At 35.0% G+C, this 22,235-nt stretch overlaps 4 protein-coding genes across 12 annotated transcripts; 2 read left to right on the plus strand and 2 right to left on the minus strand.

Moving 5' to 3' along the window:
• Nucleotides 1-3,527: 3,527 nt before the first annotated feature.
• Nucleotides 3,528-6,630, plus strand: LOC128682359 (uncharacterized). The gene is made up of 3 exons (XM_053767003.1): nucleotides 3,528-3,538; nucleotides 3,741-3,850; nucleotides 5,304-6,630. Exons 1-3 carry the CDS (start codon nucleotides 3,528-3,530, stop codon nucleotides 6,221-6,223), a joined length of 1,041 nt encoding a protein of 346 aa, XP_053622978.1. The 3' UTR covers nucleotides 6,224-6,630.
• A 1,177-nt stretch (nucleotides 6,631-7,807) lies between these two features.
• Nucleotides 7,808-8,886, minus strand: LOC128682360 (uncharacterized). Its single transcript, XM_053767004.1, has one exon. The coding sequence runs from the start codon at nucleotides 8,477-8,479 to the stop codon at nucleotides 7,808-7,810; it is 672 nt and encodes a 223-aa protein (XP_053622979.1). The 5' UTR covers nucleotides 8,480-8,886.
• Nucleotides 8,887-9,386: 500 nt separating this feature from the next.
• On the minus strand, nucleotides 9,387-18,315 carry LOC128682340 (zinc finger protein OZF-like). 8 transcript variants are annotated; one of them, XM_053766981.1, is made up of 6 exons: nucleotides 17,909-18,315; nucleotides 16,656-16,917; nucleotides 16,293-16,573; nucleotides 15,151-15,255; nucleotides 11,719-12,156; nucleotides 9,387-10,326 (listed from the first exon to the last, which is right to left on the minus strand). In XM_053766981.1, the coding sequence occupies exons 2-6, from the start codon at nucleotides 16,736-16,738 to the stop codon at nucleotides 9,779-9,781; spliced, it is 1,455 nt and encodes a 484-aa protein (XP_053622956.1). In that variant the 5' UTR covers nucleotides 16,739-16,917; nucleotides 17,909-18,315; the 3' UTR covers nucleotides 9,387-9,778. The 8 variants fall into 8 exon arrangements, with proteins under 8 accessions (XP_053622956.1, XP_053622957.1, XP_053622958.1 ...); XM_053766982.1 differs by having other exon boundaries at nucleotides 17,814-17,918; XM_053766983.2 differs by lacking the exon at nucleotides 17,909-18,315 and adding an exon at nucleotides 17,643-17,787.
• Nucleotides 18,316-18,406: 91 nt separating this feature from the next.
• Nucleotides 18,407-21,811, plus strand: LOC128682342 (gastrula zinc finger protein XlCGF8.2DB-like). 2 transcript variants are annotated; one of them, XM_053766990.2, is made up of 3 exons: nucleotides 18,407-18,569; nucleotides 19,211-19,426; nucleotides 20,383-21,811. In XM_053766990.2, the coding sequence occupies exons 2-3, from the start codon at nucleotides 19,234-19,236 to the stop codon at nucleotides 21,168-21,170; spliced, it is 981 nt and encodes a 326-aa protein (XP_053622965.1). In that variant the 5' UTR covers nucleotides 18,407-18,569; nucleotides 19,211-19,233; the 3' UTR covers nucleotides 21,171-21,811. The 2 variants fall into 2 exon arrangements, with proteins under 2 accessions (XP_053622965.1, XP_053622964.1); XM_053766989.2 differs by lacking the exon at nucleotides 18,407-18,569 and adding an exon at nucleotides 18,677-18,698.
• Nucleotides 21,812-22,235: the final 424 nt, after the last annotated feature.

The following is a 22,235-nucleotide window of genomic DNA, read 5'->3' on the forward strand; positions in this document are numbered from 1 at the left end:
TTCAAAAAATGCTTTCCTACTTAAGTACCTTTATGGTATTTTTCTACTTAAATGATATAAAAGTTATTTATTTAATTAATTTTAAAAGTAACAATAATTATTTTATGTAATAAATTGGTTTTACATGGGGAGTTTAGTCAATATGTCCATTTTATTTGTAAATAAGTAGGTATTTAGTGCATTTTAACCGTTATTATTATATTTTAACTAATTCTCCGCAGTATTCCGTTTTTACGGGCTCTCCGCCATTTTGTGTTAATTTCCCTTGTCTATGTCTATATGAATGGAATAAATTATTGTTAAATTTTGTCAAGATATAAAAAAAAACTTAAATTGTATGTTGGTCTTTTATTTCATAAATCCTTTACTCATAAAAGTTAAAGCACACTTTTTTTTTTTTTCATTTATTATGGCACAAACAGTCATAGATACAAATAGTATTACAAAAACAGTGAACCATATAATAGACAAAACAGTGCCGATTATGTATATGGTGTAGTAATTTATAAATGCATGCGTGTTAACAATAAATGTGATCTAAATTGTCACATCCTAATAATAATTTAATACAGTGATGTTCTAAGAACATTAGTATCCTATAAGTACAAATAATAAAATCTCAAAAAGAAAAAACAAATCTATGATATAATATTAACCTAAGATATAAACCATTAATATCAAAGATTTACCATTAAACACAATATGTTTACCAAGAAACAAACAAATAAATAAAACATAACATAGTTAAGACATTTGTTTCGAAATGAATTTAGTGCAGACTTTGTTTTTTGTAGATTGCAGAGTTAAGTTAAATATGTCAATATCTGAGAAGTTTTTGTTATAATTTACCAAGCAGCGATGAAAAAAGTTGTTTCTTGTATAATTCCTGTGCAACTGTGGTGGTACTAAAATGTTGAGTTTGCGAGAGGAGCGAAGCGGAAGTCGCGCTTTGGCTAGGAAGTTAATTTTGGAAAGTAGTGTAGGGGAGTCAATAAGGCTGTTTATAATTTTGTGTAAAAATGCTACGTCGAATTGGGTTCTGCGGTTTTTAAGGGATAAGATTTTATAACGTTTAAGAGAGTCCTCATATGAAAGGTTCGATACGTTATTTCTATAGTTAAGTATTTTAATAAATTTCTTTTGCACTTTCTCAATTGTGTCTACGTCATCCTGATAAAAAGGATTCCAAACGTTACTTCCAAAATCTAATATAGATCTGACAAAACTGAAGTATAGAATTTTTAATGTGCTAGTATTTTTGAAAGGTTTGGTAATCCTATTAATGAATCCTAATTTTTTAAAAGCTTTTCGAGTGATATGGTCGTAGTGGTGCTTAAAAGATAGTTTGCTGTCCATGATGATGCCCAGATCTCGAATTGAGTCAACCCTTTTGACCAAGTTATTGTTGAGGTGATAATTAAAATCAATGTACTGTTTTTTGCGAGTATATGTGATAATATTGAATATTGACGACCTCGGTGGCGCAGTGGTAAAGTTCTTGCCACTGAACCGAGAGGTCCCGGGTTCGATCCCCGGTCGGGTCATGATGGAAAATGATCTTTTTCTGATTGGCCCGGGTCTTGGATGTTTATTTATATATGTATCTATTTATAAAATATAGTATCGTTGAGTTAGTATCCCATAACACAAGTCTCGAACTTACTTTGGGGCTAGCTCAATCTGTGTGATTTGTCCTAATATATTTATTTATTTATTTATTTATTTATATGACATTTATCAATATTAAGGTAAAGTTGATTTTCTTCACAATAGTCAACAAGAGAGTCAAGATCATGTTGTATTTTGAAACAATCATTAATGTCAGTCACCACTCTGAAAAGTTTAGTATCATCGGCATATAGGAGTTGATCAGTATTCGCGAGGGCATCATGTATATCATTGATATATAAAGTAAATAAAACAGGGCCAAGATGCGAACCTTGGGGAACGCCCGAAGGAATTGGTAAAAAACTAGAATATCCTTTTACACAGACAGCTTGACTTCTGTTGCGAATGTACGAATCAATCCATCTAAGAAGATTACCGTGTACACCGGCCTTCCAAAGTTTATTTATAAGTAAGTAAGTTATGATTAATTTTATCAAAAGCTTTGGAGAAGTCGGTGTACACGACATCGACTTGAATACCCTTATCCAACGCACTCAATAGATAATCTACAAAAGTAACCATATTTGTATCGACACTTCTTTGTTTAAAAAATCCATGTTGCCTTTGGGATATCACATGTTTGAGTGCGGTGGATAATTGTAAACTATTTTTTCAAAAATTTGGCCAAATTTGCTGAGTTTAGAAATTGGTCTGTGTTCTAAGATAAGCTCACGGCGATTATTTTTAGGGATGGGAGTAACAAGAGCATGTTTCCACTTACTTGGAAAAATACCTGTATCAATAGATCTTATGAAAATTAAATATAGTGGTAATAGCAAAGCATCTGAACAGTTATAAATAAAGATTGGTGGTATACCATCAGCTCCCGCTCCTTTTTTTAAATTAATATGTTTAAATTCATATAAGATAGTATCCCTGTCAATGTTTACTGAATTGATAAGCGACACAGAATTTTCATGCTCAGGTAGGGTAGAAAAATCAAGAGAATTCCCGTGTGATTGTATAAAAACAGACTGGAAATAAGAATTAAAGGCTTCACAAATATCTTTTCCTGTAGTAAGGGGATAATTATTTTTATCGTACATTATATTGGGGTTATCATTAAGTTGCTTTTTTGATTTAACATAGGTCCAGAAATAGGATGGATTATCTTTAATTCTTTCTTCTGACATCGTTATAAAGTTATTATAATTAGTTTGTTCTAGCTTACGTAACCTCTTTCTTAATAGAGAGAAAGTTCTATAATCTGAAATATTACCGTATTTTTTCCACTTATGATGGTATTTCTTTTTCTCATTACTTAATTTAACTAATGGTTTGGTATACCAGGGAGGATACCTACCGCTAATTGATGAGTGACTAGTAGGAACATATGTATCTATTAAATTTTTCAAAACATCGTAGAAGTAATCAACACAGCTGTCAACATTATCTAGGGAAGAAAATATCGACGTCCAATTATAAGAATTAAGTTCTTGATTGATAGAATCATAGTCAGCTTTATAAAAAAGTTTCTTATGTGATTTATTATTTTCGAGTGCAATAATAGGCGAGCATGACGGCAAACAAATATCTAAAGCCTTGTGTTGTGGATCTTCTGATACAAGGGGACTTCGGGAGTGGTTAACGGAACAAAATCTATTATTAAATATTAAGTCCAGAAGTCTATTATTAATATTACGTTCATTGGTATATTGTTGTAATAAAGAAAAGTTCATGAAGTCGATAGTGAGATTTGTTGGGACATCACTACTGCTTTCCAAAATCATACTGTTATTTTCGACATCAGTATGCCATATGGCTTTAGTCACATTAAAATCCCCAAGTATTAAGAAAATATCATTTGGTTTCGAGTGAGCCAAGTCAGCTGCTCGATCATAAAAAGAACTTAAAGTGCTATGGTGTGCAGGTGAGTGAGGAATGTAAGTGCAACCTAAGTAAAGATAGGAGGACGCGATGTGACGAGCGGCAGCTGAAGGCGCGGCGGTGGAGGGGGCGGCCGCCGCCGGGCGCGCAGCGGGATGCTGAGCCAAAGCTCGTCGGCTGGCGGCGGCGCGCACCACTCGGGCCGCGCTGACGCGCACAGCTCGTGGCGTACGCCAATCATTAAGCCGGGACTCCACCAAAGCGGAGACGAGACGAGCGGAGAGGAAGAAGAAACTTACTGACGTCAAAGATGCAGCTTGGGAGAACGTTTTGAAAGAAACTCAATTAACTGACGGTAAGTGCAATTTATTATATTAAGTATTTCGTTCAAGTAGGTAATGTTGTAATACGAGTGTCTTGCCATGGAACGGCGCCCTCGTTGTTGAAATAACTACAGAATTTTTCTCGAACTTGATAGGCATCCATATTGTCATTCGATAATAGATTTTCCACGTTTGTGTCGTTAAACATAGTCGTGGCCAAACCCGTTTCATTATTATCTAGATAGCCAGGCATCTTGTCAATTAAAAAGTTGTGTAGAACACACGTTGCTTTTATCACTTTTTCCACTGTTTCTATTTTACATTCAAATTCTTTACGGTATACGTACCATTTCCGTGATAATACACCAAATGTAGCTTCCACAATACGACGAGCTCTTGAAAGTCTATAATTGTATGTTCGTTTTTCGTTATTTAAATTATCGCGTGGATATGGTCTCATTAAGTTAGTCATCAAAGGGAAAGCTTCGTCTCCAATAAAAACAAACGGTACAGGTTCTCCATTTTGGTACAAGGGTTGTGGCTGTGGTAGATTTAGTCTGTTTTCTCTCAAACGAATTCCGAATATACTATCAGCAAAAATACCACCATCGCTGAACCTTCCCATTGAACCTATATCTACCATAATTATTCTTCGGGTAGCGTCGGCTACGCACATCATTACAGTTGAAAACCTGTGTTTATAACAGTAATATGAGGACCCAGATTTTGGGGGTGCAAACATGTACACATGCTTGCCATCAATGGCCCCGACGCAGTTTTTGAATTGCCAGATTTCTTCAAATTGCTTTGAAATTTTTTTCCAATCATTTTCATTAAGTTCTGGCATAACCAAAGGTTGTACTACTGTCCACAAGGCATCGCAGACATCTTCTATAATTCTTGGAACAGTCGATTTTCCAATCCTAAAATTTTCAGCTATTTGTGAAAATTTTGAACCAGTCGCCAAATACCTGTAATAATTATAATATAGATTTATATTTATGTGTCGTGGTTTCAGTTAGAATAGAAGGGTCATTTCAAAATAATATCTTAATCAGTGTCGTGTTGTTTCCGGAACTATAAAAGATTAGGCATTACTGAAATTATGTATTTACAGAATTTTCACTCGTTCAAAAGTTATAGCCATTTTTAAATAATAGAAAAGAAACAATCAAAAGTCTAAGATTCACACGAGCACAACACATTGAAATCAAACAAATAAAATGGATTTATCACTCGTTATTTATTAACATTTCAAATTTCGACGCCGCCGTCTGCCGCGACCACGTACGAGAGATACAATCCGTTTTGTTTGTTTGATTTCAGATATTTTTTTTATAAATTGGTTTCCCTTGAAACTCTGGTATTTTTTAAATATTTATAATGGTTATAAATTCTGCATGAGTGATAATGCGGTAAGTATATTTTGACTATGGCAATGTCAACATTTAATATTTATAATGATTTCAATTATTTTTATTTCAGTAAAAACGGCTAAATCTAAGTGGAAAAAGTTGAGAGACAGCCACCGGAACGCATTAAAAAGGAAGAATGCCACTAGAAGTGGACAGAGTGGTAAACAAATTCGTGAATGGAAATATGAGAAGGTAATGGAATTTTTGATACCATATATGACGAATAGAAACAGGACTACAAATTATACCTCACAAACAAATATAAATGAACAGGAAACAAATTCATTGGAAAGTAATGTAACCGATGAGTTTTTTGAAACATCAAGCAATCATACAAGAAGCACTCCAGAAGATCGTCCATCTGTACAACATTCGCCGTCACCGACATCAAGCGTCTCAGCCTCGACATGCAGAAATGCAACAAGAAAATCGGATGAAATAAGTAATTTACTTATACAGCACCATGCAAACCGTGAAAGAATACGCCAAGAAAAACTAGAAATACAATCATTGATAGAGAAAAATAATACCCTTGACGAAATGGACACTTTTTTTCTGTCGATATCAAAAAGTGTAAAAAAGCTTTCTCAATATATGCAGCTTCAGGCTAAACGTAAAATTTTCAATGTTCTTTTAGAATTGGAAGAACTTGAGCTACAAAACACATGGTATAACACAAATGAAAATAATTGGTATTCCCCCGGTTACACTTCAGCACCGGGTCCAAGTTCGACACCGGGTCCTAGCTCAACACAGGCACCGGTTCTTACATCAACACAGGCCGGTGGTCCTAACTCAACACAGGCACCGGTTCTTACATCAACACAGGCCGGTGGTCCTAACTCAACACAGGCACCGGTTCCTAGCTCAACACAAATACCGGGTCCAAGTTCGACACAGGCACCTGTTCCAAGCTTGGAAGATACGCACATGACCGATGAACAGATAGAAGCATTCAGAAACGAAGAAGACACATATGATAATTTGTAACTATATGGAAAAGAAAGCAATATGTCTCATGTGATTTACTGTTATAATTTTTTTGTACGTTATGTTTCTAATATAACCTTACGTTTTTTTTGCTACTGCCAGAACGGCAGTTGATTTTTTTGTTTTCTTTATGAATAAATAAGATAATATAAAAATATATTTGGTTTTTACATAATATGCATCACTCCAGTCTCCCGGAGGGGTAGAAAGAGACAACGGATCTCGATTTCTCGTAATCCTTACATACCTCAGTTTACATAATATTTTTCATGTATTCTCGTACTTCTTGATTCTCGTTTTGAGTACTTCTCACTTAGCCCTTTTACACAAAAAAAAACAAACACTCAAAAAAGACTGATCACATTCAAACGCAGATAACACACATAAACACAAACACACATTAACAAAAAAATAATTAGGTAGGTACTTACTTCAAACATACTGCTAGCCGCTCTTGGGTACAGATAGATCTCCTGTAGTTAGTATCTTGCTTAAATATATGCGGTTTAATTAAGTTATGTAGTTCGTAGAATATATTCCTCGGTAGTCTGTAGGACTTGGTAAAACTTTCATCATCTAACTCATTAAACAGAGTAAAAAATTCTCCATGACTGGTATGGTAATACAAGTGACTTCTTTTCCAAAACCGATGTTTTCTTTTGTTTAGGTAGTATAAAGCTATCAATTCTGCTTCTTCAGACTGTAGTTCTTCTTCAAGTAAAAGAAGATACTTTTTTTTTAATAATAGCGACATCGTCTACCTTTCGTGTCAGAATGCGTACTGAGCACTCAACGCCCCGCACCCGAGCTGACAAACATCTCTTCTCGCACAGCACACAGCACACCGCACACATCTCCGCTTTGGTGGAGTCCCGCGAGCTGAAAAACATCTCTTCTCGCACAGCACACAGCACACCGCACACATCTCCGCTTTGGTGGAGTCCCGCGAGCTGAAAAACATCTCTTCTCGCACAGCACACAGCACACCGCACACATCTCTGCTTTGGTGGAGTCCCGGCCTTACACCTCCCCCGCGCTCGAACCCGCTTGCAACCTCATCCCGATCGCAACGAAATACTTCATACCGTGTATCGAAGTATTCAGAACTATAAAAACCATCATTTAGCCATGACTCAGTAATGAAAATTATGTCATAATTATTATTTAGAACTTCACGTAAAAAATACTCCGACTTCGTTCGCAATCCTCTCGCATTTTGGTAGTAAATGAGTAAATCACGTCGGTCAATCATTATTAAATATTTTCAATAAAATTTTATGCAATAAACATGCGTACCACCAGCATTGCAAAAATACATACGAAAAACATAAGTTGTAATTACAAGGTATAGTCAGAATGACAATTATATTTCCGAAAAGCCGCTTATAGAAAATAAAAATACAAAAGTTAACGTTTACAATTTTCATTATATGACGAAATATAGTAATAATAATTTGGTGTTTAGATGTCGATTTTGTAACATGTACTATAATTATACCGAAAAAGTAGACACAAACAAATAATTATGTGTATAGCTAAAGTGGTAAAATATTTACGATATAAATATAAGGTAATTAAGAATAGTCATTTTATTTTTGTAAGATCACTTTCACAAGAAATCAGAATGGGTTTTGAAACGTCGTTTTTCCTGACAAAAATCTTACAATCTTTGATCCAAATGTAGGAGTATCCACATTCCCGTCCAAGTTTACGCGTCCGACTGTACAACATTTTGTTGTTAGGAGTAAGATGTTCGTTTATGAACAAATGTCGTGCGGGTCCGTCAATATCCACATCGGAGGTAGTTAGACCGCGTATTGCGCGTACCGCAGCCAGTATTTCGGATTTTTTTTGGCGATGTGTGAACTTGACGATGATGTTAGGGATTTGTGTTGGTGCTAGACTGCTTTCTGTAGGTATTTTATTAGAGGGAAAGCGTCGCACACGGTGAATATGGTCAATATCGGATGTGCTCAAAGATACACCCACTTTTGTAGAAATGGATTGCATAATGTGTAGTAGATTTTCTGATTTCGTGTATGGGATCCCTGCAATCTCAAGGTTATTCATTCTGCATAGTTGGTCTTTATATGAGAGCTGGTTGGAAATATCAGCGATAATAATTGAGCTATCAGTCAGTTTTTTCTCTAGTACTGAGATCTTCGTGTTTAGGTTAACGTTGTCGGATTTTAAAAGATTGAATTCCTTAGTGATTCGATTGTTTTCAGACTGGATTCCATCATTCGATTGCTTCATTTCACATACCTGGGAGGTGAGACTAGATACCTTACTAGTACTTACTTTAAGCGAAAGTATGTTTTGTCACTATCGCGCTTTATAAACATTTGAAATAGGTATTTGAATAGTTGCCAAGGTCAGAGAATTGTAAAAAAATGTATAATCTAGATAAAATAGATATACCTATTTAGGATCATTGTGATAATTCATAGACTGTATGTAACAATGCAGCTGGATCCAAATACGAAGATTTAAAGTTGATTGGAAAGTCCATTTTCAAAAAGTATGAAATTATAAAAATAAATTTAACCATCATAAATAACAAAAGTGTTGTAACAACTTTTATTAAGAAATCCATCGCCATAAACGTAATATTTAATGTAGCTGACGAACAAACGAATCTTTCTTCGCGAATATTTTCGCACGTTGTGACGTCACTTGTTCGTGTCATTCAGTATGGAGCGTTTGGACGAGCCTAAAAATGTGTGATGTTGTTTTTGTCGTATCTTTGAAAGCATTGTCATTATCACAGTATTTTTTTCACTGGAGTTTCTAATGTTATAAGAGGCTTCGAATGATCACAACAAACATTTGGCCACTAGCCATTGACAGAGACAACATGCTTTAGCAAGTATGCGATGTCAAACATTTAATCAGAACGTTTTACGAGTTTACATTGAACATAGGCATTATTATTTGTCATTTTTTATACAATTAATGTTTATTTTTGTATGAGAAAATAAAATATTGTGAAGATTTGGGTATGATTTTACAACCGGCCGCCTGTTTGACCTCAACCCTCTTTGGGGATGCTATTGATGCTACCTATCAGCTATGAAGGCTATGTGTCCCTTAGTCGCCTCGTACGACATCCACGTGAGGATATGGAGCGGGCCTTATTCTAGGGCGGGACTAATAAATAAATTATATAAAGTATGTATAAGTTTTATTAAATAGGAATTTGTGACACACACATCGATAATAGGATAAATAGACACGCATTACAATTTTAAACGTCATTGCGTCCATACGATCTCTTTTCTCACACGATATGGGAAAAAGAGACAGCATGTGGACGTTGCTACGTGTTTGTTTCATGGTAGACCTCCTCGCACATGAGTTTGTATTCCAATCTGACTCGTAATACGTAGTTTTCATATTTTGCTACCGATGAAGGAAAAGCTTCGTGAGGAAACCGATGTTCCGATAGGATGTTCGTGAGATATTTGATTTCAGCTATCCCAATCCCATTTTAATACGAAGAAAGAACTATCCCCGGGGGCATTTAAGCGGACGAAGCCGCGGGTAAACAACTAGTTAACATATAACAATCTCCTGCTCACAACTATAAGATCTAATATGACTCAAAAATCTTGCCTTATACCTGAAACACTTTTGACAAACCTCACATTTGAAAGGTTTCTCACCAGTATGAGTTCTACTGTGACTTATCAAGTTAACCTTGAGACTGAACCGTTTTTGACACACGTCACATCGAAATGGCTTATTGCCAGTATGTGTTATGATGTGCGTTAGCAAATTAGTCTTTTTACTGAAACGCATGTGGCAAATATCGCACGGGAAAGGTTTCTCACCGGTGTGAATTCTAATATGGCTCAGTAGATTCGTTTTTTTGCTAAAACGCCTTTGACAGACCTCGCATTCAAAAGGTTTCTCGCCGGTGTGAGTTCTCAAATGTTCTAACAAATATCCGTTTCGATTGAAACGTCGCTGACAAACATTGCACTCGTGTGGGCCCTGTACAGTCCGTGTTGACTCTTGTTGAGGCTTGCGCTGTTTCCTGTCGAGTGTGGTTTCTATTTGTTTCCGTTTGCCAGCGTCCGACGTTTGCGCTGAAGCGACATCTGTGAATGTTTATTGATTGGTGTTTACGTTTTAGTGGCAATCTATATTATTGGATCAAGCGTTCCTTTCAGAGTTCGGCGATTGCATTTTTAATCTGATTGGTAATCAGATTACTTTAAATGTAGATTACAAGTTATCTAATTACATTAAATGTCGATTTTTACCAGATTTCTCAGATTATTTTTGAGATATTTTTTCACTAGCGATCATATCCGGTTTGGAAGCGAGGTATGACGTCTTCTGTTTATTTAAAATGAAAATGGAAGCGATATCTAAAATGATAGATCATTTTATTAGTTTGGTACAGTCAACAGCATATTAACCTACCCAAATTCATTGAAAACTCGCCGCTATTACCGCGCCATAGAAGTTCATGCGGGGTAACTTGATGTGCTATTATTGACTGTACTAAAAAATGTGAACAATTTTGACATCATTTTTATTTATTAAAACGACACTTAAAGGAATCATAATCGAATAAAAAAATATTAATGATATAAACATTACAATTTGCAAGACGACACTCCTTTAACATCGTCGAAAAGCCGTTACACACGCAACAGAATTTAGACACCGATAAAAGTATACTTCATATACAATATTGTTACAAGATTAATGATTCTATCATTAGGTATATCACCTATCATAATAAGACCTACACGTTGACGTCTTTGGAGGAAAAGGCCGCGGTGAAATTTGTTGCGCCGCTTCATTTTCGTAATTTTTTTGACGTCAATAAGTGATGTATATCATCCTATATTGAATAATTTTAATTTTGAATTAGTTTTCATAATTCATCAGCCTGCCCCTTATCCCACTTTGTGTCGGTACAGCATGTCAGTCTCCGCTACTCCCTGTCTGATTTTAACTGATTTGTAACTTCCTTTTTAGCCATATCCTGCCTGACGCACTCAACCCACCTCTTCTTCGGCCTGCCCCTAGTTCTTTTCCCATTAAGTTTTAATCACTATCACATTATAAAACAGAGCCACTGCCGCGTTTGTCTTTTCGCGATAAACTCAAAAACTACCAGACGGACTTATGTATGGTTTTCAGCAAATGATATAGTTATTCTTGAGGTACGTTTAGCTGTATAATTTATTACTATTTTATACGAGCGAAGCCGGGAGTTTAAATATATGTGTGAGATTTCATGTGTCTCACTAAATTAGTCTTATAATTACAGTGATAATCGCACACAATACATTGAAAATATTTTTGCCCTGCGTGAGTTCTAATGTGATTTGATAAAATTATTCTATTACTAAATTGATGTAGACATATTTCACATTTAAACAGTTTCTCACCTGTGTGCGTTCTGTAATGACTTAACAGTTGTTCCTTAAGCCTAAATCGATATTGACACGCGTCACATTGGTAAGGTTTCTCACCTGTATGAATTCTAAAGTGTTTCAACAAATCACTTTTCCTCGTAAACGTCTTTTGACAATCTTCACAGTGGAAAAGTTTCTCACCGGTGTGAGTTCTCTTATGAGTTGTTAAAGTACTTTTACAACTAAATTTTCGTTGACACACTTCACATTCAAAAGGTTTCTCGCCGGTATGGATTCTGTAGTGCATTGATAAAGTGTGTTTAGAGCTAAATCGGGACAGACAAACTTCACATTGGTATGGTTTCTCACCGGTATGAATTCTATAATGCCTCTTTAAGTCTGAATTTTGCGCAAACTGTCGTTGACACACGTTACACTCGTGGGGACCAGTCCGAGTTGTTGTCTCTAGTCGAGGATTGCGATGTTTCCTGTCATTTGTACTTCCTGTAACTTGTTTCCGTTTGCCAGCGTCCGACGTCTGCGCTGAAGCGACATCTGTGAACGTTAATATTGTTGTTTACGATTTTGTGGCAATTTATATTATTGGATCGAGCGTTCCATAGCTAGGTCGTGTATAGAATAGCTGAGATATGAAATGTGAATATAAAATGATATTACAAAACATTTCATTTATAAATGAAACTACAATTTTCATTTATAAATATAATTATAATATTTTATTAACATTTTAATTATACCCCAGATTGTAAATCATAACCAAGTTATCCTTACATATTATAAAACAAACTGTTCGCGATAAACTCAAAAACTGATGTATGGATCTTCATGCAGTTTTGACCAATAGATAGTGTGGTTCCAGAGGAAGTTTTAGGTGTGTAATTTATTATTATTTTACACGTGGAAAGCCGGGACATGCTGCTAGTAACTGCATATAACGTTTACTGAATAGTGAGTTTCTTCTGTAGAATATTTTGTATATATTTATCTACTTAGGTAGAGTTAGAAAATCAGAGGTATCTATACAATTTATAAATTCATATTATTATAGACTAGATGTTGCCCGGGGCTTCGCTCCCGTGATGATTTTGAGATAAAATATAGCCTATAGCAATCTTTGATAATGTACCTTTCGAATGGTGAAAGAATTTTTTAAATCGGTCCGGTAGTTTCGAAGATTAGACGCCCAAAAATGTCATCATATCTTCGAAAGCATTGTCATTATCACAGTAATTTTTTCACTGGTGTTTCTAATGACATAACGGCCTTCGAATAGTCATAACAATAAAAATTTGTCGATTAGTCGATAGTACGATGTTTTATTTCCTAATTATCGCAGTTGTATAAGCACCTACTAATACAATATTAAACTAAGCGTGTAATAAATAAAACCAAAATTTCAAATATATTTATTTTAAGTGCGATTTTATTTACTAAAGTCAAATTAAATACGGTTGGCCATAGAGTCCATTGACACCTGCGTACTATGTTTTCCCAATTTCGTAAACGACAGTTTCAAATATATGAAATGTATCGCAAAATTGTGTGAACACGGTAACTTGGTATAGGGTAGGTCGTACAAGTTCACAGTAGAAATCGTCAACATTTGTTTAAAAGTACACGATATTAATTCTCTTCCTAACTGTGTTGGTTTGTTACTTTTTACGTTGTAACCAGTTGTAGTCTTGGCTTTTCCACATTAGAGGGACCGGGTTGTGGTTGCATTTTAAACAAAAAAAAATTAACAAAAACAAATTTCAAATAAATAATCTCTGTCATCGGTAAGTGGGAGCAATGAACTTTATGGCCATTCTACATTAACAATACTTTAAACTATATAATACTATAAAACACCCGTGTTAACAATACTTCTATAGCGGGCAACATTATAGGCCCTTCCGGCGAAACGGCGTGCTACCCTCCGCCCCCGCTTCCTCACCTCGACGCTCCAGCGCTCGCCCGCGGCTCATCGAGGAAAACTAGTCTGTGAATGAACGCGAACCGGCGCGGGCGTGTTTCCGCTGTATCGCCGACGCACGCTCTATGTGTGGCTACCGGATTAAAGTTTGTGTTCCAGGGTACTCGGCGTTTACTTTAATCACACACTTCGCCCCGCTATACTTCTCAATTAAAATATAAATACAAATATTAATAACGCCATTCTGGGACTACACGCTTACATCGATTTTCATTTTTTGTACTTGACGGTGATAAAATAAACTGTTTATTTATATCGAAAACATACAATATACATTTATGATACAGTAAACCATTAAAATATATAACAAATACACAAAAGGCATTCTACATAAATTTATTATATAATTAACACAAAATTGTGCGTACGTAACGCTGTACTGTTGATGTACACTAGCGCGCGGAAATTCCGAGTTTTTTAGTTTAATTTCTTTTTTTTCATGGACGAATCCTTTGAGGTCTATAATGTCCCTTCCCCAAAATGTCCCTTCCCCAAAATATCCCTTCCCCAAAATGTCCCTTCCCCAAAATGTCCCTTCCCCAAAATGTCCCTTCCCCAAAATGTTTCTTCCCCAAAATGTCTCTTCCCTTAAAAGTTTTAGTAATAGGTACTAATGACCCGCTCCGGTTTCGCATATAAGCTAAGTCGACTTCTAGGTAGGTGGTGAACCAATAAAAAAATCTGTGAAAACTACATTCAACTTGGTTCAGTCATTTTTGCTTTGATTAGATTCTGTTGCTTCATTGATATGCCTATACTATCTCATTGCACTTATAATTAAATCAGACGATCAGTGCTTATTTAGGAAGGGACATTTCGTAGAAGGGACATTTTGAAACCAGAGGAAAATTTTGAAAGGGACATCCTGGACCTCAACGGACGAATAACTCAGACTGAGTTAGTCCGAAAGAAAGTTAAAGATTTGTATTACGGGATATACTAACTCAACGATACTTTATTTTATAACCCACCATGTGCCCGTCCCGGCTTCCCACGTGTATAAACATATAAGTATATAAACCATACACCTAAACCATCCTCAAGAATTACACTATCTTTTGGTGAAAACCGCATTAAAATCTAATTAAAGTTTTTGAGGTTGATATGAGAAAATGATCTTTTTCTGATTGATCCGGGTCTTGGAAGTTTATCTATATATGTATTTGTTATAAAATATAGTATCGTTGAGTTAGTATCCTATAACACAAGTCTCGAACTTACTTTGGGGCTAGCTCAATCTGTGTGATTTGTCCTAATATATATATTTATTATTTATTTATTTATTTTAGGAGTAGGGGTAGGCGGGTCGTGACCTTGACGTGGTCGTGACAAATATTGAAGGGGTCTCCTATATTTTGACTAGATTTTTTTGCCGTTTTTATAAAACAAATCAAATCAGAAAATAGGACCTTTACAAGCACCGTTTGTCAGGTCATATTCTAAATTAATTATGGATATTGGTAAGGAACCCATCGTGCGCGAGTCCGACTCCCACTTAGCCAATTTAACAGCTAGCTGTAATGTAGAAATGAAAATCCATGATTACCACATACCTTCCATGTCACAATCCTTGTGTTTCACTACCGTTGGGCTACCCTCATCAATCTCAAACTTGATGTCGTAGACGTTAAACGATCCCACTTCTGGACACGGAGATTCTACGAAAATTTTGACAGTAAACATCTGAAATTAGGAGTTTTGGTATAACTAGCTTTTTTTCGCAGCTCCGTCCACGACAACCTATATTTGATCACGGGTCATTAATTGTTTCTTTTCTTAATTTCATCAAAATCTGCCTATTATAGCATCATCAACAGAATACAAATATTAAATAGGTATCATTAAATTGTTTTTTTGTATACAAAATACGAATGTTCTGACTGTTCGCTTTAACGGCTCTTCGCTTAGCGCCATTCAAACATAGGCTGCTTTTTATTTTTCAAAAATCAACCCACAAATGGCTATAAAAGGGGGTGAAATTTTGTATGAAAATCATGTATGTTCTGAGAAAAATCACGCGGGTGAAGCTGCGCGTAAAAGCTAGTTATACTATAAACCTGTAATCAATTATTGTCTAATATAATTTTCTCAAGCCTTTGTAATTATTGAACAGAAATTAATATTAATCTATAGACAGGGACCAACACTGTTTAAATTTATTTGTTTAAACTTTACTGCACAACATAAAAGTTAATAACAGTTGGACTTAATGCTATAAGGCACACTCAGGAGTCAAACCTTGAGCTTTTAAAAAAACAAATAGATACTTAAATAATCTCAGCAGTATTTCTGAAATGTCAGTTACAACTTTTTCTAAATTTTATTTATTCATTCAAATTCTTACATTTTTAATAACGATGTAAATTCGTTCTCCTAATTTTTGATATATGTATAAGACCTATATTTGTTAATTGACGTCCTTGGAGAAAAGGCTGCGGTGAAGTTTGTTGCGCCGCTTCTTCTTCGCCTGCGCTTTGGAAGCCGGCAGTAGACTTAGTTTAAGTAATTTTTTTGACGTCAATAAGTGATGTATATCATCCTAAATTGAATAATGAATTTTGAATTTGAATTCAGTAGTTTTTAGCTTTTCAGAAATTACTAACATAAAAATGGATGTGAAAAAGTGCCTGTAGGTCTAATTTCTGAATGTTTTGTGTTTAAATAAATATTGCAGGGCAAGATTGAACAGACGTACCTTCTGTTTTGACATTTACAGTATTAGTAATATCAACTTCTGACTTCAGTTCAATTTTGACGACCGCATCATTCGCATCAGTTTCGGGCTCAACTTTAACACGGCCAGGTATATCGATCACTGGCTCAGTTTTTACAACGCCATCATCTGTTTGGTGGTTTTTTTCCAGACCAATACATAGCTCCTGTTTCATTTTGACAGAATCAGTGTTTTCGTTCATTACAAAAAGCTTAACCAACAAAGATTTAAGATCAATCAGGGATTTTTGATCATTCAGATATCTGAAAGTGTAGAAATAAATCATAAGATATGGTAAAATGGGTTTAGTTTCGCTCTAGAATTGGATTACTGTGATTTTACAACCGGCCGCATGCCTGATGTGAACCCTCCTTGGGAATAATATTGTAGACTATCAGGTGCCAAGACTTTTCCCTTAGTAGCCTCATAAGATATCCACTAGAGGATTTGCATGACAGATGGAAACAGTCTTATGATTGTCTATACATCTGTGCTGTGGCCACAAGCTTGCACCTGCACATTACATATATGTCATATTTTTGAAATCTTTTGTGTCAAAGGTATTTCTTTTTATCTTCGTCCTTTCTTCTTTCAAAGAATTATTATTCTGTAATGAAATTGTTAATTAAAGAATTTCATATCTATTAAGAAATAACTAAAATTGTTTATATAGAAATTGTTTTATATAAAGCTTTTATGTTAATTTTATCAATCTATATATATATTTTTTATAAAAAGTATTATTGTTATTAACGGCTGAGTTGCTGTGATAAGAACAGAAATTATACACAACACCTGTATTGTAATTATGACTCATAGTTAGCAAATAAACATTTGAACCTTTGAATCAGTTGTGGCAGCTTTTAGCAGATCTATTGTGAGGTATGAGAACATTAAGAGTGCTCCCCAGTGAAACCTTTCTTAGAATCTGTAGGCAAACTCCTGGATATTGTATCGCTTCAATCTGTTCACATAATTGATGTTGGACAGATTATTTTTTATTTAAGACAAAATCTGTCGTGCACAATTTTTGCTGTTACTTATAAATAGATATCGGCTCATGAATTTTACCAGCCCTAAAATAAAATATTGTTGGATACACCGTATACTTACTTTTACTTTTTTTATTTTTTTTTTATTACAGGATAACAAACGGTTACAAAATAAAATCTTAATTGAAATATAAATTAAATATGTGTGTGTGTAGATAAATATGTTGATATATGTATTCACAGCTTAATTAAATTCTTAATAATAAAAAAATTGCCACTAGAGGTCAACTGTGTATTTAAAACATATTATTTAAGTTAGATAAACAACACTGATATGTACCTATATAGATTTTCGTCAACAGATGTTTGTAGGTACAAATAATGAATTACTTTATAACAAATTATAATTTTTCAGATTGACCTGAGTCTTGGATGTTGAATATGTGTTTGAGTTAGGAATAAAATATAATATTGTTGAGTCAGTATCCCATAATACAAGTCTCAAACTTACTTCAGGGCTAGCTCAATCTGTAATATATCTTCATATAGATGCGACAGCTGCATAAAGCTACCTATTAATCAATAAATACATTAAATAAGCTTTACCTTAAGCACACTTTCTGGTGCATCTGAGCTGGTCACACTGAAAGCATGGTAAATGATCTTCGACTGATATTTTATTATATCGATAGCTGCATAGGTATTTCACTGGTACATTCAATGCATCTCTATTTATATTGGTATTTTACCAAGATTCCATGTAAATATACCACTTTCCTCTGGTCTTTCGCAACGTGATTTCCATTGATGTAGATGATTATAAGATTTGAAAGTAATAACAAAATAAAGTTAACAACTTTATTGATCTGTGTAGTATTATTATCTATCCCTCTGTCCAAAAAATACGCAAAAAATAAATGTTTTTTTCTGTTATTTTTGTTTGGTTCGAGAACTCTTAGAGAATAGAAACCTAGGTCAATGCTTTCACTTTTCTTTTTTTAAGTTTCATGGCTCCATCGTCGTAGGTTCTTTGGTTGTTGTGTGATGACATTTGTGACAATGACAGTTACATTGATTGATTGAATGAAATTGAAGGAAGCGAAGCGGATTGCGGATACGATACGATACCCCTTTATTTTATGTTATTTTAGGGAAATCAATATTTTAAAGCTGTATAATAGTTTTATGTTGTACATTGATACATTTTATATCCTTACGGGTTATTTCCTTACATTTCATCGAATTAATTAGGTTAGGAAAGAAAAAGGTAAGTTCAACAAATTATGTTGATAAAATATTTAGAAAAAATTTAGGTCGCCGGCTCGTGTATAGCTGGTGTATGAAAACTGAGAAGATACCAACAACTCATACAGACGGCGTCGCGAATGCATGAACAGTGCGTACTTTGTGCGAGTGCTTTTATTTATCACAATGAAAAACCAGCAATTTATGCCGAATTCGCCAAGTTCGGCGTACTGGTCCGTAATGGTGTGCAGGCATGACCACAGCCCACAGACCTATTTGTGTCGAGCCGTGGGCGAAAGATAATTATAATATATATTTTTTTTATTTATTTATCATAGAATCAACAGCACTTGAACAAAAATTTCATTTTATCTTACAGGGTTAAACTTAATGCCAATTACAAATTCTGGTTTTGTAAATTAAAAAGTTATAAACAGCTTAGAACAGAAAGAAAAGAAAACAATAGACAAACATGCATGTTGCCTAGTGTGGGACCAATTGTATAAGCAATGTAGCAAAGTTTTGTTTATTTAATAAATATCATTTCATTTTATTTCAAACAGGGACGCATCACATTATGTGTGTAATGGGTATACTAATCAATTAGACCAATGAAATTATCTGTTACATAGGATGGAAGACATATAATTTGTGTAATTGCAGATAACAGAAAGATTATATCCTCAATGGACCCACTTCAAGGCCTGTGTGGGTCAGAGAGCTACGATACTCATCACAATCATGAATTTTCGGCGGTGATCAAAATTGAGGTAGAACCGGAATTTCCTGTCGAGATCACAGTTGAGCCGGACGTTCCTACTATGGTCCAGATGAAACCAGAGACGAATGCAAATATTGACAATAATCAAGAAACAGAGGGTACTTTACTTATGTGCTTTCACTATACTTTCTTATTGAGTGTGTTATTGCTAACACAGGTCTCAGATTCTATTCAAGATTAAAGGCATCTGATATGACTTTACAGCTACCAATTAGGGCTTTCAATAATCTCATCTTAGTGTGTTCCTACTTGTACATATTCAGGTTAATTTTGAAGATTCATCATGTGATTTTTAAGTCCCTGTTGCAACATTTCTTGTTGCGTCCACTGTACAAATAGAGACTTGTGTTACGGGATACTAACTCAACGATACTATATTTTATAACAAATACATATATATATAGATAAACATCCAAGACCCGGGCCGATCAGAAAAAGATAATTTTACATCATGACCCGACCGGGAACCCAGGACCTCTTAGTTCAGAGTCAAGCTCTTTACCCCTGCGCCATCAAGGTCGTCGTGTTAATAACTAATTAGAAGTTACACAAGTTCTTCCGAAAGTATTGAATGTTACCACTTTGTGTTTATATTATGTACATATAAAATCTATATTTATATTATAAATGCTGTTCCGTTTACAAGGCTTAACCGCTGGACTAATTTGGATTAAAATAGGTTACTTTTACTTCTTAAATTGAACCCCAAACAACTTTAATGGGTGGTGAAATTTTGTATGAAAATCGTGTTTGTTCCGGTTTCGCAGAGAAAATCACGCGAGCGAAGCCGCGGCCAAAAGCTAGTCTCAAATAAAATAAAACAAAAATTTTGTAACTATCTGTATACAAACATTTGAACTACTTGATACCTTCAACCGCTGCCTCGTGAGAAGTTCCTAAAAGAACTGAAATTGTGGCTATGTAACCAATGTTTTTACTCAGTTAAAGAGTGTAGGCCGGATCAGGCTTTAGTGATGGACGATGTAATAACAACTGATGTAATCACATTTATGCAAAAAAAATATTGAGTATTGATTTACAGAAATATTTCCAGATGTTGCTTCAGCACAATCATCAATTAAGAAACGCAGAAGAGTTACAGGTAGTACGACGGACAGGAAGCTGCGCAAGCCCCGACAGGAGTCAACCACTGCTCAGGGCCCCCACGAGTGCAATGTTTGTCACCGACAGTTTAAAAACAATTATCAAATGGTTAGCCATTTGAGAACTCACAACGAACGAAAACAATACCAGTGTGACTTGTGTCAGCAGATATTTAGTAAAAAACAGGGTTTATCGAATCACACTAGAACACACACCGGTGAGAAACCTTTTCAATGTGGAGTATGTCAAAAGAGATTTAGTAGTAAGGGCAATTTAATAAGTCATAATAGAACTCACACCGGTGAGAAACCATTTGAATGTGAACTCTGTCAAAAGAGGTTTAGCCATAGGGTCGATTTGTTAAGTCACGTGAGAACTCACACCGGTGAGAAATCGTTCCAGTGTGAGGTATGTCAGCATCGGTTTTGGTACAAAAGGGATTTGTTACGCCATCTGAGAAACCACACTGGCGAGAAACCATTCCAATGTAACATTTGTGATTATCGGTGTAATCATAAATCCAGTTTGGTGCATCATATAAGAACTCACACAGGTGAGAAACCATTTCAATGTAACATTTGCGATTATCGTTGTACTAAGAAGTTTCGCTTGCTGAGTCACGTCAGGACTCACACCGGAGAAACGCCCTTTCAATGCGACGTGTGTCAACGTTATTTCCGTCAAAAAGGCAGTCTGTTGCGACACTCGAGGACGCACAGTGATCAGCTTGCTCTGTGATGTGTTCCTCAGTTTTATGTGCTAGTTTCCCACATAGGCTAGTTGCCAAATTTTTGTTTTGATGACTATTCAAAGGCTCTCATATCATTAGGAACACCAGTGAAAAAAATACTATGATAATGACAATACTTTAAAAGATACGACAGAAATAAAATCACACATTTTTGGACTCGTCCAACGCTCCGTACTAAATGACACGAACAAGTGACGTCACAACGTGCGAAAATGTTCGCGAAGAAAGATTTGTTTGTTCGTCAGCTACATTAAATATTACGTTTATGGTGATGACTTCAATAAAAGTTGTTATCAATTTTTTTTTTATGATGGTTAAATATATTTTTATAATTTTACACTTTTTGAAAATAGACCTTTCCAACCAACTTTAAATCTTCGTATTTAGATCCAGCTGCATTGTTACAGTCTATGAATTATCGTAATGATCCTAAATAAGTATATCTATTTTATCTAGATTATACATATTTTTTACAATTCTTCAACCTTGGCAACTACCCTATTTGCATTGTTGAACTCAGTACTATGTGTTGCAAATTCAATATCTTAAAATTAATTAAATTATTTATGATTTATATGTATTTGTAAATATAATTTGTATGATAGAATTAAATGATATTTCAAAGATTTCTTTTTCATATGCTTTTATTCTGTTTCACCTGTCCCGTTGTCTGTAATCAAATCTTGCAAGTTAGATTTCTCCTACTTCCAGTTGTCCTACAAAGTTGAAATTTCCCGCGTCGCTTCAGTTTCCATGACAATGCATTAGATAAGCATGACCTGATAGTGCACCCAGGATCGGCTCCCAACGAGGAAACTCTTCAACAGGATGGATATAGGCTGTTTGTCAGGCATTAAATGCCACAAGATCTCTGACGCAAAAATGTCATTTTTGTAAAAAACTTAATGGATGGCTTTAAGTATGTACGTCACTAACACTACATAGTATAGAACACTGTCCCTATGTATGCTCTATTTTGTTTTTAATTGTACTGTCCTGTATGTACTAATATGTATGAGAAAAAGTTTTTCTACGCAACTAATTTTGATGTG

Source organism: Plodia interpunctella, chromosome 30 (assembly GCF_027563975.2).
Source record: "Plodia interpunctella isolate USDA-ARS_2022_Savannah chromosome 30, ilPloInte3.2, whole genome shotgun sequence".
Lineage (NCBI taxonomy): Eukaryota > Metazoa > Arthropoda > Insecta > Lepidoptera > Pyralidae > Plodia > Plodia interpunctella.